This window comes from Mercurialis annua, linkage group LG4 (genome assembly GCF_937616625.2).
Source record: "Mercurialis annua linkage group LG4, ddMerAnnu1.2, whole genome shotgun sequence".
Taxonomy (NCBI): domain Eukaryota; kingdom Viridiplantae; phylum Streptophyta; class Magnoliopsida; order Malpighiales; family Euphorbiaceae; genus Mercurialis; species Mercurialis annua.
In genome coordinates, this window is record NC_065573.1 from 34,126,251 (window position 1) to 34,141,321 (window position 15,071).

The 15,071-nt window shown below is 28.7% G+C and overlaps 1 protein-coding gene across 2 annotated transcripts; it reads right to left on the reverse strand.

Moving 5' to 3' along the window:
* Positions 1–2,784: 2,784 nt before the first annotated feature.
* On the reverse strand, positions 2,785–7,537 carry LOC126679018 (uncharacterized). Of its 2 annotated transcripts, none has more exons than XM_050373954.2 (7): positions 7,219–7,537; positions 4,681–5,283; positions 4,508–4,589; positions 4,275–4,341; positions 3,651–3,836; positions 3,483–3,543; positions 2,785–3,314 (listed from the first exon to the last, which is right to left on the reverse strand). In XM_050373954.2, the coding sequence occupies exons 2-7, from the start codon at positions 5,096–5,098 to the stop codon at positions 3,130–3,132; spliced, it is 999 nt and encodes a 332-aa protein (XP_050229911.1). In that variant the 5' UTR covers positions 5,099–5,283; positions 7,219–7,537; the 3' UTR covers positions 2,785–3,129. The 2 variants fall into 2 exon arrangements, with proteins under 2 accessions (XP_050229911.1, XP_050229912.1); XM_050373955.2 differs by having other exon boundaries at positions 4,975–5,283; positions 7,219–7,531.
* Positions 7,538–15,071: the final 7,534 nt, after the last annotated feature.

Sequence of the window (15,071 nt, forward strand, 5' to 3'; positions counted from 1 at the left end):
GCACTGCGCCATACCCTTCTCTAAATGGTGACCGTAGACTGTGATGTTATCTATGATTACTAAATTGTCTCTTATTCTATGTATATTCACTAACAAACTCTACACAACATTTCTTGTCGAATAGGATCAACAAGAATGGGCATTGCAATTCAAATACCTCTATTGATAGTCAATACCAAATCTTTGTGCATACAAATACTATATAATAAAAAAATTGAAGAAATAATGCGGAAAATTTTAATATTCGTCGTTTTTATCAAATGTGATCAAACTTTTTAATCTTATCGATTAAAGCATGGATTGAAGGACTCTCTTTCACTAGTATTCAAGTTCGTCCAAATAAATTAATTGTAGTATTTGGTTTTATTCAAATGATAGCTATCGATGGCGGAGTTAGAACTTTTTTTAGCTCGGACCAAAAACATGTGACTAGTCTAATTTTGACACTCGAGCAGATCGTGCTTTAACACTCTAATCTTGACTTCACTACACCATACATCATTCTCTTTAAAATTTCCAAATAGCAGTCCCAATTGGACCTATCCAAATACCTTTTGCCACTGAATGATTTCATAATATATTTATCTTTTTATATTCAAATGAGCTGATTTTTTAAAAAAATAAACTGAATAAATGTCATGTGAATATAATCATATTTAACTTATTCAATTAGATTTAGCTACAACTAAAAGGAACTTTTAAAATTTATTAGAATTTTAGATTGATAAAAACAATGACGTTAAAGTTGTTTGAGTCATTAGCCTAAGCAGATATAATAGGCAGAGTAAAATCAAGAGGTAGAATGAGCAGTCGTCGACATGACTATCAATCATTAGTTATTTCTCATCGTTTTTATATTTCATCCGATATTACAATATTCCATTAATTATCTCATTCCGTCTTATTTTAGTCATCGGACTTTTTTTTTACTGTCTCCCCCTCTCATTAATCCCGTCACGCATAACGGCAATACAGTAGTATAATGCAGTCAGCTAGTTTGTCATAATTTTTGGGGTTGGCCTTGGTGTTTAGAAATACGGATGCAATGTTACATTTATGAGTATCATGTGGGCTTATCCTGAAAGTGACACTCTATAGAAATGGGAGCAACATTTTGTTTACTCATCTCCATAATTCCTCACTTTTATCAATTTTTGTTATTATTATCTTTTTAGCTATTATTGATGCAACTTGATTTTTCATTTATTAGCATAAGAATGAAATCACAGCTTTTCTTGATTAGATTAGTGGCTAATTTTATCTTATTTTAAATGGTATATATAATATACGAGTCTCATAAACGCGTATCAAAGTTTCGAACTGCTTTTTGAATTGACTTGAAAAATACAATTGAAAAAATTAATTCTATTATTTATTATAAGGCTGTCGTTCTCATGATCTTATCAACTTCAACACAGGCATTTCAATTTTCAATGCTACATAATTTTGGGGCATTTCCCATTTACATAGTACCTAATTGTCACGCTTGGTCGACTTACAAAAGAAAATAATTAAGTGATGAATGGTTTTGTAATAATTTTTTGGTGAACAATAATCAATTTGTTTTACATTTTTGTCATGTCAATTTTGGTTTACACCAAAGAAATTGTCCTTGGATCTTATCATAATTATTCTTCCAATACTCTCATGTCAATTACATGTACCCCTCCATTAGCCATGAACTTTGCATTATGCAAGAATGTGCGAAATTGAACCAAAACCAATTAACTAAATCAAATCGAAATGATTTAATTTGATTTGATTAAAAAATACATTTTTTAATATTTTCCAATGTAATTTTAAAATATTTATTATTTTAAAATTAGTTTGTCTAATTTAAAAATAAGTAAACAATAAATTAATTATATTCAATTCGATTTGAAATGAATACCATATGTTTGGTAGATGAAAATGAAAATGGGCCCTATTTTTCATGATATTTACTCTGAATTTGATATTGCTTTTGCTACAAGAAAGTAATTGTCCTTTTGGGTATTAAGTACATGCAATGTTTTTTTCCTTTGTGATCTTTATATGGGCAACAATATCATCCATTCCTTTTTGTTAATAATTGTTCAAAGAAGGAAACTGTTGTGATTCACTCTTTCCTATGAATTATTGCACTTTTTATGACACCCATTTCATGTACTCCAAATTTAGAGCCCATAGTTATCTAATTTTGAAACTGTTTTTCAAAATTTCCATTTCGTTCTATTTTCGCTTTCGTTCGATTCATATTCTAGTTCAATATTAATTAGGTGGAGAAAGTCGGAACTGATCAAACCGTTGAAATAATAAAAAAAACTTAAAAACCGAGTTCTGAAATAGATATAATCAGCCGTTAGATTTCATCAAATAGGTCGAACGACAGCAGCAACGGAATCAAACATATCCTTATACTGCTATATAATAGTATATTATTAATAACAGCAATGACGAGGGAAATTTCTGGTGTTTTAGCAATACTCCCAAAAGGCAGAAAATCCAAGGCTTATCTGAAATTCAGAAACATTAAACTTTGTGCCTTATTCCTATTTACAACGTTGTTCTGAAACTGAACCCTACATAAGCAAAATGCCAAACCTGCATCAATCCTCGCAACTTCCTAGGACCACACACCAACTGCTAGCCTGACCAGGTTCTGAGGATTGATATCAACTTCATCAGCAACAAACAGTCAGCTTTACATGACATAGCTCCAAAAACTCTCAACTATTTCATTCACAGTGAATCAAATTACCATGCTCGACAAATGATAAAAAGAACATCAATCGGGCAGAAAGCTACTATATGGATAATAATTTCATTGATGAAAGGTCCCGTAAATTTGTGAAAATGTTGTATACATTGTAACAAGACTAAAATGTATAAAAGTTTAAACAACTTCCATAAAACTTGCTAGCAAGTTGTTGTATCGTATCACTGGATCGATACTATTTGATTCTTTAAAGTATCAAATAGTATTGATCCAATAATAAACATTTCTCGTAAGGTATGGCTTCTCCAAAATTCTAAGTTTCCAAAATCCAATATCGTAAAATTTATGAATATACCAGCAACCATTAATATGATGTACAATCAGCATCACTGATGTAGATCTATATTCCAGCCTCGCCCCGATCTCTATAGTTAAGCGGGGAGCGAAATTAAATTGTGGTCAGGACGCAATGAGCTCATAACCTTGAGATAAAAGCTCCAAGATTCACTTCTTTCATTGATTGGCTCTTGGCCGAGTGGATGTTGCTCAACAAACTTTTGTACATTATCAGCTAAAGTTAGTCTTTCCAGATAAATTCTGATATCACCCCCATCACCTGCAAAAAATATAATCGCCTTATCTTATACCATTTTCATACATAAATGACATATAACAAAAGTCGGCTCCACCATACACGTTAAGGAGACAGCAAGAATAAACATTTGGATAAATCTTGAAATCCTAAACCAAATAGAATAACAGGTTACATTAAAATGCGTCTTACCTAAAGCATCATCCTGCCTGTCCTGACATTGGTATGGATAAGGAAATATTGCAGTATGAGCCTATAAGTGAAAATTCAGCAAAGAGTGAATAAATAAATAGGATTTTCATAACATTACGAAAAGAAGTGGCTTGCGAGAAATGAGAAACAAGAAGTAGAAGAGCTTACGGGATTAATCAATGCTTTGTAAGGTGAGTCGTCTAGTAGCAATGTATTCGATTCATTGTAATATCCCTTCTCCCATGGAAGTTCAGGATCATCCTTGTCCCAGATTTTCCTCAATTCCTTAAAAATCAGAGGCTTATGCCTATTTTCAAGAGTATTGAACTGTGTCAAAGTGCAACGGGATAGATCCTGCAAATACTAGTGTTTTAATGTGGTATTGCAATCTTAGAAAATTCGTGAACGTATTAAGCGATCTATGGACCTTGATGAATAGAAAAGACAACAGTAGACATTGTAGAATGTAAAATAAAATTATTCGTGCAACTAACTCCTCCATGTAAAAAAATTAAGATGGAAAACCAATCATTTGACTTTCCACATCCACTGGATGAGGATGGATATAGCATATTTACACCAATCGATGAAAGTAAATTTTAATGCATCTTGATTTAACAACACATACATCTACGTGTATAATCGAACTTCACAAAGCATCAGGTAACACCCGGTTCCAATATAACATTTCAATAAATGAGTCCAAAAAGAAGCCTAATTTCCTCGCATGCTGTTTAACATGCAGATAATGCACAGCGACATGGAAGTTGAAGCATGCATAAATGTACCTACCCAACAAAACAGTAACTTGTGCTTCATATCCCCCATCACTAAATCAATAACTCCATCGATATTTTTCCTGAAAAAAAGTTAAATTTGTTTTTCAGTCAATAGTCAAATGCTAAAAGTCAGTTCTTACATATCAAAGGCGGGAAGAGAATGTTTTCTTAAAACCAACACTAAGAGAGAGACTAATAATATAACTAAAAAGATAGGCAACACAATAAGAAAATCAAGATTAATACTTCATTCTTGAAGACCAAATTCCCACTTCAAATCTCTCAAAGCAGAACTTCAAAAAATCATGACAGAAGGGTCTCCTAAAAACTGAAACAAGGAAACAAGCAATTAAATTTCGCCAAGCGGAGCAGAAAATAATATAGGCATGTGATGTGATGCACACAGTGTTAATTCTCACTTGATTTTCTGCTAATTTTAACATCTGCTTTACAGCCCTTAGGAGGACATAAAACTATATCTGCAAGCAATCCATTCAAATCAAGAACGAGAAGCATTTTTTTCAAATTACTAGTTGGCATTGTTATGGGTAAGGAATCCAGACATTCTGAAAGGCCATTATCCTCTATGCTATTAGCAGGTAAAACACGATCACTTTCATCCACATCTGATACAATAATGGTTTCATGTTCTTTTTTATCCAATAAGTTAAGATTTGAAATGGTATTAAAATCATCACTGTCAGGCAGGCAACCTTCCACAGCCTGCTTATCAGCTTTGTCACCAGCGTCAACATTATCGGTTCTCGTATTCCTGAATGTCGGTTCATTTTTGTTCCTAGAGCTGAATGCTGAAGGATCATCGCTACCTGTGCCCATAACTATAAAAACCGGATAGAAGAATTTGAATTTGCTAATCAAAGGATCATGTTTTCCACTCTTATTAGCTTAAAATACTTGAAATCCTCAATATTTACTGAGTAAATCAATTTCCACTGTTTTTTTTACTCTATCACTTTCTTACTTCTATACATTGATGTTGCATTCCCTCATCAAACCATTTCCTGCAAGTTTAAAAGGAAAAGAGAAAAAGAAAAGGCCTTAATAAAATGATAAAAACACGCAGAAAAAGTCGCATATATACCAAAAAATGACCAAAACCTATGCAAAATAGGAGGTCAATACCTAACATAATACAAGACTATTGACGAAAACCTGAACCTGAGATAAGTGGACAAAAGCCAGCCAAATCTAAGATTTACAGGACTTATTATACTCTTTTAGAAACAAATTGATGACTATAAGTCAACTTATGATATCTAGACATAAACTCAACTTTGATAAGGTTGGCAACAAGAAAAAGACTAATGAAATGAAACTATTTGCAAGCCCTGATTCCAATCCCAATTAAATATCACATGGTCTAGAAGATAAACCAGTAATAAGTTGAACAAAGTAAATTAGAATGCAAAGAAAAGGCTAATTACAGTCTGAGATGCAAATAAAAAAATCAGCAATTTCTTACATTAAATATAAATAATTTGCACGTGGGTAAGTATAGCGATCTTGATATATATCAGCACTCTGTGCTAATATTTCAGAAGTAGTTAAGCATTAAGAAATGAAATGAACTACCACATGTTAAAAAAAAACAGTAAGATACAAGAAAAGAAGACTTTTCCTAATCTAGATCAGAAAAACCAACAGGTGTAGATAAAGACTCTTTACAAACTTTTCTTTTTTCAAGACAGATTAATGTTGCTATCGAAAGCTCTTACATAATAGAAAACAGGAAGCTACTAAAATTTATCAACAAGAAAATTCCTTTATGATCCTTTGAAATTCATCAAAGTAAGTTAAGTAACAATGATCCTCTTTTCCTACACAAAGAAGTGTCCGATAAGAAAACCACAGGAGAACCTTAAATTATCAAAAATTATGCAACATAATTTCAAATTTCTCCGTCCTAGATTCAGTCAGAGAATATTCGGAAACTGTAACCCTTCTAAATAGTTAAGCACTTATTAAAGAAGAGTTCAAGCAACAAATATATCTTCTTCAACCTCGGAGGATATCCCTTTTCCAGGGTCTAATATATGAATCAAAAAAATAGTCCTACTTCAAGGCAAGAAATTTTAAAAGTGGTATTCCTAGATCATATTTTAAATCACGTTAACTCATTTATGTATCATCTAACCATGTCTTCTTTGTTGTTATTAGATCAGTCTAACTATCTACTACCGTGCCTCTTAACCTATAGTTATATGTTTAACATAGCCAATCAATATCAACCACACCTTCTCCAACTATAGGTATCTCAATTCTCACCACCATCTTATGAAATCAAATTCGTTCCTAAAAGAAAATTAACAATGCATAGCTCTTTGATAATTACTGCAACTACTATTTATAGTCCAGTCCAACAAAAGGAGTCGTCAAACAAAATCTAGAGCAACATATTAAAGACATTTTTTTTGAAGTATAGATATTGAAAATTAATCTGTGTATGCTCAAATAACTAGGATAATCACCCACGCCTCAGCTAAGAAAAAAATTCAAAAACGCGAGTAAACATGTAATTAAACATGTACATAGGGCCTATCAGCTTGTGTTATCCAAGAATTACATAACATCAACTGGCGTTAGATATATATAACCAACATACATAGCCTAAGTAAACATAATTGCACTACGTCAAAATTATGAATTACCTAGTAATACTTTTCAGCAAATAACATGACAAGCGATTAAAAACCAAATTCATATTCATAAACAAAACTAAAATGAGAAAGCAGCAAGAACAAGAAGAAATAAAGAACCAAGAAGTAATGACACGAAACAAGAAATTCGAGCAAAATGAATTGAAAGAATACAAATTTAAGGAAGACCCACAAAGATAGCAGATAAAAGAATGAATCTTGAATGGACATACCTATATAAGAGAATTAAAGAGATACAAAAATCAAGATTTCATAGAGGAAAAAGAAAGGTGAGGATACCTTAGGAAGAAGGGTTGAAGGCTGGTGTGGTTCGGAGATGAGCATAAAACAAAGACCAAGCAATCCAATGGATGTATGTGAATGTGAAGAAGACTTAAAGAATGAAAAGCCATCTTATATTAATATTAATATTGATATAGAGGAAGAGAGAAGGAAATGAAGAGACAAATAGCATATGATGATGCTAAAAGTCGCTTCTGATGTTGTTTTTTGATCCGACTCAGACCAAAGCTAGTGGGACAAATCATATCCACCTGGGACTTCAAACGACGCATCGTTCATGGCTTTCCGTAAATGCAACTGATGTACTTCATAATTCTTGCCTTCTACTTCTGGTATGTTACACATTAAATAGACACTGTGTATTTTTAGTACTTTGGTTTTCGTGTTTGTAGCGATTTAGATGCATTGTTTAAAATATTACATTTCACGGCCAGTTTTTTGAAGAAAAAAAAATAGCATTTTATGATATGTTTTGTTTTTAAACGATATATATTGAAGTCCAAACTGGACTCGGACTTGTTTTTAAAAAATTTAAACCTGGCCAAACCCGGTCCATAAGCATATCTTACTTACTGGTAGATGCTAGGAAGTGGGTATCCATGAGCGTTATTTATAAACTGATCCATAATATTATAATTTATAAAATTAAAAATTTAAATTAAGAATTAAAATCCGTTAACCATTTAGAATGGTTTGAATTTCCCATGATATAGAACCAAATTTTGATATTGTCCAATACAAAACTACAATTATATTCTATTTTTTACAAATAAGAGTATAAATATTTTGTGATGTTGTATGTGTTTGTCTATATTTAAAATTATAATTTATAAAAATATATGTTATTTATAAATCGGTTAATCAGAACCGCGCCAAATTCTAAATCAAAATCATTAACCATAAAAATTAAAAATTAAAATCTAAATTTAAATTTAAATATAAATTTTTTTGATCGATTAATGAGTGTTTATCTCATACAATCGTTGCGCAACGTTATTTTTATATTTAGTTAATAAGTATTAACGATAGAAAACTTTTTAATTGTTTTTTTTTATTATTTAATTTTCCACATTGCTAACGCGCAACTGGTTTGTTGTACAAATATTATGGCGCTATTGTATAATTATCCTCGATTAATAGATGCCAAGATTGTGCATCAGAAGAGACTCTGCAGTTGCTCAGTGCCACTTTCCATTGGCTAATTATGTACACTCAGAATTTGGCAAAAAAAAAATTAAGTAAACTCAGAAAGTCTTTTTCGTATGAGACTTAGAGCCCCAATGTGAATGGGCCGAGCCGAATTCAATTAATATCAGGATCAAAGCCGAGCTTAAATATGTTAAATTAGTACGTAACAAATTTAAATTGGCTAAAATTTTCAACTTTAAATTTCATATGAATTCGACATTCGACTTGGTTTTCAACAAAAATAAAAATTATTAATAAATTTAACATTATTTTACTATAAAAATATACAATTCAACTAATTAAATTAAAATTCATCTACTTTAAAATTATAAATAGTCAATACATAGTAAAAAAAAAGTATTATTATATTAAATTTATAAGAGGTTTGTTTAAACTAGCGAGCCTTACAAATTTCTTTAATTAAAATTAAAGTTTGGCTCAAAATTAATCATAAGTAACTAGTTCGAGTTTTATTTGAATTTTTCTAATCGAGTTAATCTCGAATAATTCATGACTCTATTTTAAACCCCTAATTAGAACCCTATATATCTTCACATTTCAGTCCAATTCTTCAAAAAGGGATTATAATCTGCATCAAAACTATCACCACCAGGCAGAAGTTAGGCCTTGCACCACAAGGTCCACAAGTACTACGCAATTTTGAATAAAAACCTAATACACAGTGAAAATTTACAAACTGAGCCCCTAAAATTTAAGCATACGCTAATATTTTCAAAACTAGATTATAAACTCTAACTTTTTGTAAATATTTTGGACAAAAAGTATTTTATATAATTTTCTCCTGAACTTTGCGTACGTCGCAATGATCCAAACACACATGTCAAAAATTATCCAAAATAAGAAATTAATTCTATTTAAAAAGAGTCATCAAAATGATTTTTTATAAACCTAAACTTATGGAAAATTATACGGTTATTTTTTATTATACTTTATCTATTTTACCGTTGAATAAAATTGATTATACACGTACATCATATAATAGTAACAAATAAATAATATTTACTTTGTGGAGATAAAATAATCATAAACTTATAAAGAAGCCCTTAAAAGTACAAGTTCTCATCAATTAATGTGTATGTGGTACACTATGATTGAAGCGAATTGGAAAGATTTTGATGATTGTTGCTTATTCTTTTCTTGATTGTTAATGTATAATGAGTAAAATGAGTGCTAGTCCACTTCTTGAAAACCATATGCTAAATTATGATGACTGCTTCAACCATATATATGTGGTCCTTACATTTTGATGGACCACTGATAAAAATGGCGTGTGAAGACTGTAAACTGAGTTGTTGAGTCACATTGTCTTTAAGGACATAAAGTGCTGCAAAAAGCAACATATTCATGAATCTAAAATAAGTTGAAAGTGGAGACACATTAATTCCTATACCATTTGCTTCATATGCTTCTTTTCCCTCACTAAATGGGCGTAAATAGAATAAATTGAAAGCAATTCCAACTTCAAATTAAAAGGTAGGAAGTATGGAGAACCAAGTAGTAGGGTAGGGTACTCATTTGGTAGGTTAAACTAAATTGACCGGTTTAATTGAACTCGTCGTTTGCTCACCTCATTCAAGGAGCGTGTGATAAGTTACTTTACTTCTAACCGCCATTCGTATATTTCTATGTTCTTTCTGGCATTATTCTTCTCAATTCACCTTTTTTTCTATATACTTTTTCAATTTAGTGCGGATCGTTGTGGATTTGAAGATGAATTTTTCTATTTTAATTTAGTCTATAAGTAATATTGTAGCCTCGAAATGCTTTTTAGAAGATGAAACCCTAATTCATAAGAAATTGAAAGCATCGATATATCCTTTGTGGTTTTGTTGGGTATAATTTTGGTGTTGCATGTGCTAGCTAATGCTATATCTAAAGTAAAGCAAAGCTAAAATATGATGTGACTATGATGTATGGAATATGATTTATCTTTTGATACTATGATTTTGCAATAATTAATCTAAACATGATTGATTCTCTAGCTAGCTACTAGTGATACAACACATGACATCTTATGATTAATTCCCCTGCTGCATTCTTTGCAGGTAGCAATGTTGTTGTTGTTTTTTTGATGAATAAGGTAGCAATGGTTAGTTCATGGCACAGAAAATAAGTGGTCCTAAATCCTAAAAATCGACCTCAGTTTCCTAAATAAAATTTGACGGATCAAGTTATTAAATCAATATAATTCACCTAAACCCTAAACTGTATTAAAAAGCTAATTGATCAATCATTATATAATTCTGAATTTCAAAGGAACATATCCCATCTATTTGTAATACTCATCACTAATTCTAATTGCTATTTGGACAAAAAAAAATGAGCTACCATATTGTTGTGCGAGCTAACATGATGAATGTGTAAAGAGCTATTAGCAGACATCAAATTTTTTGTAATCAGAACTCCAAAACTCAAATCATCACAAGACATTAATTTGATTGAAGATATCATTAAAACTTTTGAATTACTCGATATTAAGGGAGTACCGTCTTTTTAATTTTCTTCTCTAGTTACCCATATTATACATTTATTAATGTGTATTTTTATCATTTAATATGAGAATATAGGCATAAAGATGCGACATAAAGTAAATATTTTCCTCATTCAACCAATCCGTTGAAGTATAATTAATTGAGAGGCATAGAGTGGGTAAAGTCAATAAGTGAGAATGGGTGGCCAATTGAAGTTGAAACTAGATCTCTAGTCGACCACCCAAAAGTCATTCGCTCATTAAAGAATTTTCACTCTCACCACCTCTTATAGCTGCTTCCACCGGACTTGTAGCTACCTACCCGACTCCCATTATTAGTAGTACCCTGTCCATAAAAAAATAGACTATTTTTATATTGGCCTAATTACTTAAAAACCACCCACCTTAATTTTTTTTTCCGTTTATACCCTAATTTAGAAAAAAATTCATTTATATCCTGACGTATGTGTTTATGTTTCATCTCTACCCCGAGACACTAAATTAACCTCTTTTCATTTATAAAAAAGTTTAAAATAGTCCTTCATTTAGAAAAAAATTCATTTATAATTAAACTCTAATTAGCTTAGGTTAAAAATGAAGAACTATTTTAAATTTTTTTTTAATGAAAAGAGGTTAATTTAGTGCCTCGGGGTAGAGGTGAAACATAAATACATACGTCAGGGTATAAATGAATTTTTTCCTAGGTCAGGGTATAAACGAAAAAAAAGTTCAAGGTGAGTGGTTTTTAAGTAATTAAGCCTTTTATATTTTGTGTGTCCTAAATTAGTACTATATTTTTTTAATTTTTTGAAATTGATCAATTAAATAAATACTATATAAATTATTCTCTATTGAATTAGTTATAATCAGCTAAATTAAATTGATTGTGACTTTAATAACAATAGTAATTAATGATTTTGGGAATTTCAATACTAAAAATATTCTTATATGTATTTTATGAGTTATTTTGAATTATTATTCAATAAAAAAACATTAGAAATATGAAAATATTAATTAATTTATATGAATATTATAGGTAGTCAATATCTTTTTCAATATGTTTATAAGTTAAACAAAACTATCTTTTATGGATGGATGAAGTACAATTTATATACAGACACATATCAACAACCACGAAATAAAAATGAAAAACACACTACGACATAACATTATACTATTTTTAAAAAATACTATATAAAAAATGCTAAAAATTACATCTAATAATAATAAATTGTGTCAGTGATTTTAAATTAAATTATAATATATTCATAAAAAAGTTAAGATTTTAAAATAAGAATAATAAAATATCTTATTTAAATAGAAAAATATAAATAAGAAAAAGGAGAAAAATAAAAGAACTTATTTACGTATGAAAAAAGCCTTATTTTTATAAATAAAAATAACTATCTTTTTATAAAAAATTTATTACAATATTATTTTTGAAGAAGTTTGTGAAATTTATTTTAAGATTTAAAGAATTTTGATTATTTTAAAAATTCCCGCATGACAGAATAGTAGCTATTTTGAAATTTTCATTCTTTCTATATATGTTATCCGAGCACATGTATTTTTCAAGCACTATACTAATTATCTATCTATGATAATAGATTGATGGTACGGTTGTAAAATTATACAATCACTAGTCGTAACCCCGCGCATTTGCGCGATATCAAATTTATATATAATGTAAAATAGGATTAAATTTAAAATAGTAATGTTTATAATTTATTAAAAATAAAACTTATAATCTATGAATTAATAAAACAAAAAATATTAAAATCTACTCTAATAATCCTAGTATGAATTATTTTAAAATAATAAATATCTACGATATATTTTTCACATTTTATATTTTTACAAATTTGCATGCAGCTACTTCTTCTAATGAAATGTGGATCGGATATCATGTTTCTTAATATTTTGATATATTCGGCGAATCTTTTTGTGTGACTTGATTCTTTTGTAATTGATGTTCCTTTTGTATTATAAAACGCATGTTGAATTATTGCAAAAACAAAAGATGCATAGTTGTTTTCTCTTTTTAGAAGACTGCTTTAGATTATGGGGTCTCTGCATTAATTTTTTTACAAAAAAATATATGAAAATATATTTATGCAGAATCAAAATAATATGTAATCTAAATAATCATTTTATTAAAAAAGTAATATCAAAACAATCCATCCGTTTTTTATTTTCTTTATATTTTTATACAAAATTTTCTTGCAATCCATGTTGCAGGAAAGTTCTACTATTATAACCATGGTAGCTGCTATAGATTATCTATTGAATACATATAAAATTAGATAAAAGTATGACTTTATTCTTCATATCTAATAATAAATTCTATTTCTATGACGAATGAAAAAATAAATTAATATAATAGAATTTATTTTATATTTTAATAATAAAAAAGGTACTATCTTGACAACCACTTAACTATTGATTGATATGAAATAATGTATTAAATATTTAAGAATAAAAATTAACACTCTTTTCAAAATTAATTAACTAATTCAATACTATTTTTAATTTTATTTAATTGATCTCTTCATTATGTAGAAATCAATAAAATTTACTTATTTATCAAAAAATAGTTAATAAAATTATCTATAAGAAAGATTAAAATAAAATGCAAGGTTTACAATAATAATATAAGTAAATTTTATTATATATAATATTTTTCTCCTCATAGGAGATGATTTATAAATTTATATATAGTCCCTTTGAAAAAATAATTACTTTAGAAATAAATAAATAAAAACTAAAACTAAAACATAATCTATAGCATAATATAAAAAAATTAGAGAAGAAAATTTCAGATTGCATTTTTTAAAATAGACAACATATAAAATATAAAAAGCAAAATATAGTCTATATAATCAAAATAACTTATTATAAAATAAAATTATAATTTTTAATCGAATTTGATATATTAAGATGGAACTGTAGGAGTACAATTGCTATGTTTGTAATAAGTTTGTAATTCATTGTTTATATAACATATTGTCAAAAACTTCAAGCACAACCATATATAAATAAAAATAAAAGTTTTCACAGTAATAGGATTAAGTATTTGAGATAAATATAATCTCTAACTTATCAAATTTAGAGATTAGTAAATAAAAAATTAATAAAATTATCTATTAATTATAATTTTGATAAAATAGATAAGTAAATAGTTTATTCAAATGAAAAACTCATGATAATGCTTTATTTGAAAATCAATTTCGATATTCTTTTTTTGCTGAAAAAATTGGCCAATTTGAGCTGATCACCTCTACAAATTCCAAATTCTCACCCTAACTAAATGGTTAAAGTGATGAGAAATAATCAATTTGTAACCTAACACATCCAACACAAAATCATAATTTTTTTTTCTTCTTTTTTTCCCCCATTTTTTTTTCTTTCAATTTCATAATAAATTTATCATACAATAACAATAAGAATAACAAATGTTATACGTAATTGACAATAATTAAATTAAAATACAACAGAATTTTTTATTATATGTCAAGAAAAATTGGAGTATATGTTAAGAATCCAATTCTTACTTATGATGTTAGTAGGTGCAATTAATGTAAAGGTTAGTGATAGAATTAATGGAGTGCCAAGAAAAGTAATTGTAACCGAAAAATAAAAATATCAACATAGAAAAGTAAAATTATAAATTGCTATAGATTTGTTAGTCACTAACCAATTTGAAATCTATTTGATGTATATCCCCACTGGTTGAAAATTGATGCATCTCTGGGAATTTTCGATGGTCCGGCGTTATCAACAGAGTACAAACATGCTTGATGTTGTTATTGAGTTAATATATAATTAAAAATAAGAGTTTGCATAGCAATAGAATTAAGTGTTTGAAATGAATATAATCTCTAACTTATTAAATATAGAGATAATCTAATAAATTAAAAATTATCTATTAATAATAAATTTAATAAATAAGTAGTTTATTTAAATGGGGAACTCGTGTGGATGCTCTATTTGGTGAGAATGAATGAGAGGGCTCCGTTGGTCCTCTCAATTATATAATATATAGATAGATATAGATATAGATAGATAGATTAGAAGAAACGACCAATTTTTATGGTTAATTTTGAAATTATAGTAGCTAAGCTTAGTTTTATTTTCCTTAATTTCATTACTTTCATCTTAATTATTTGCCTTC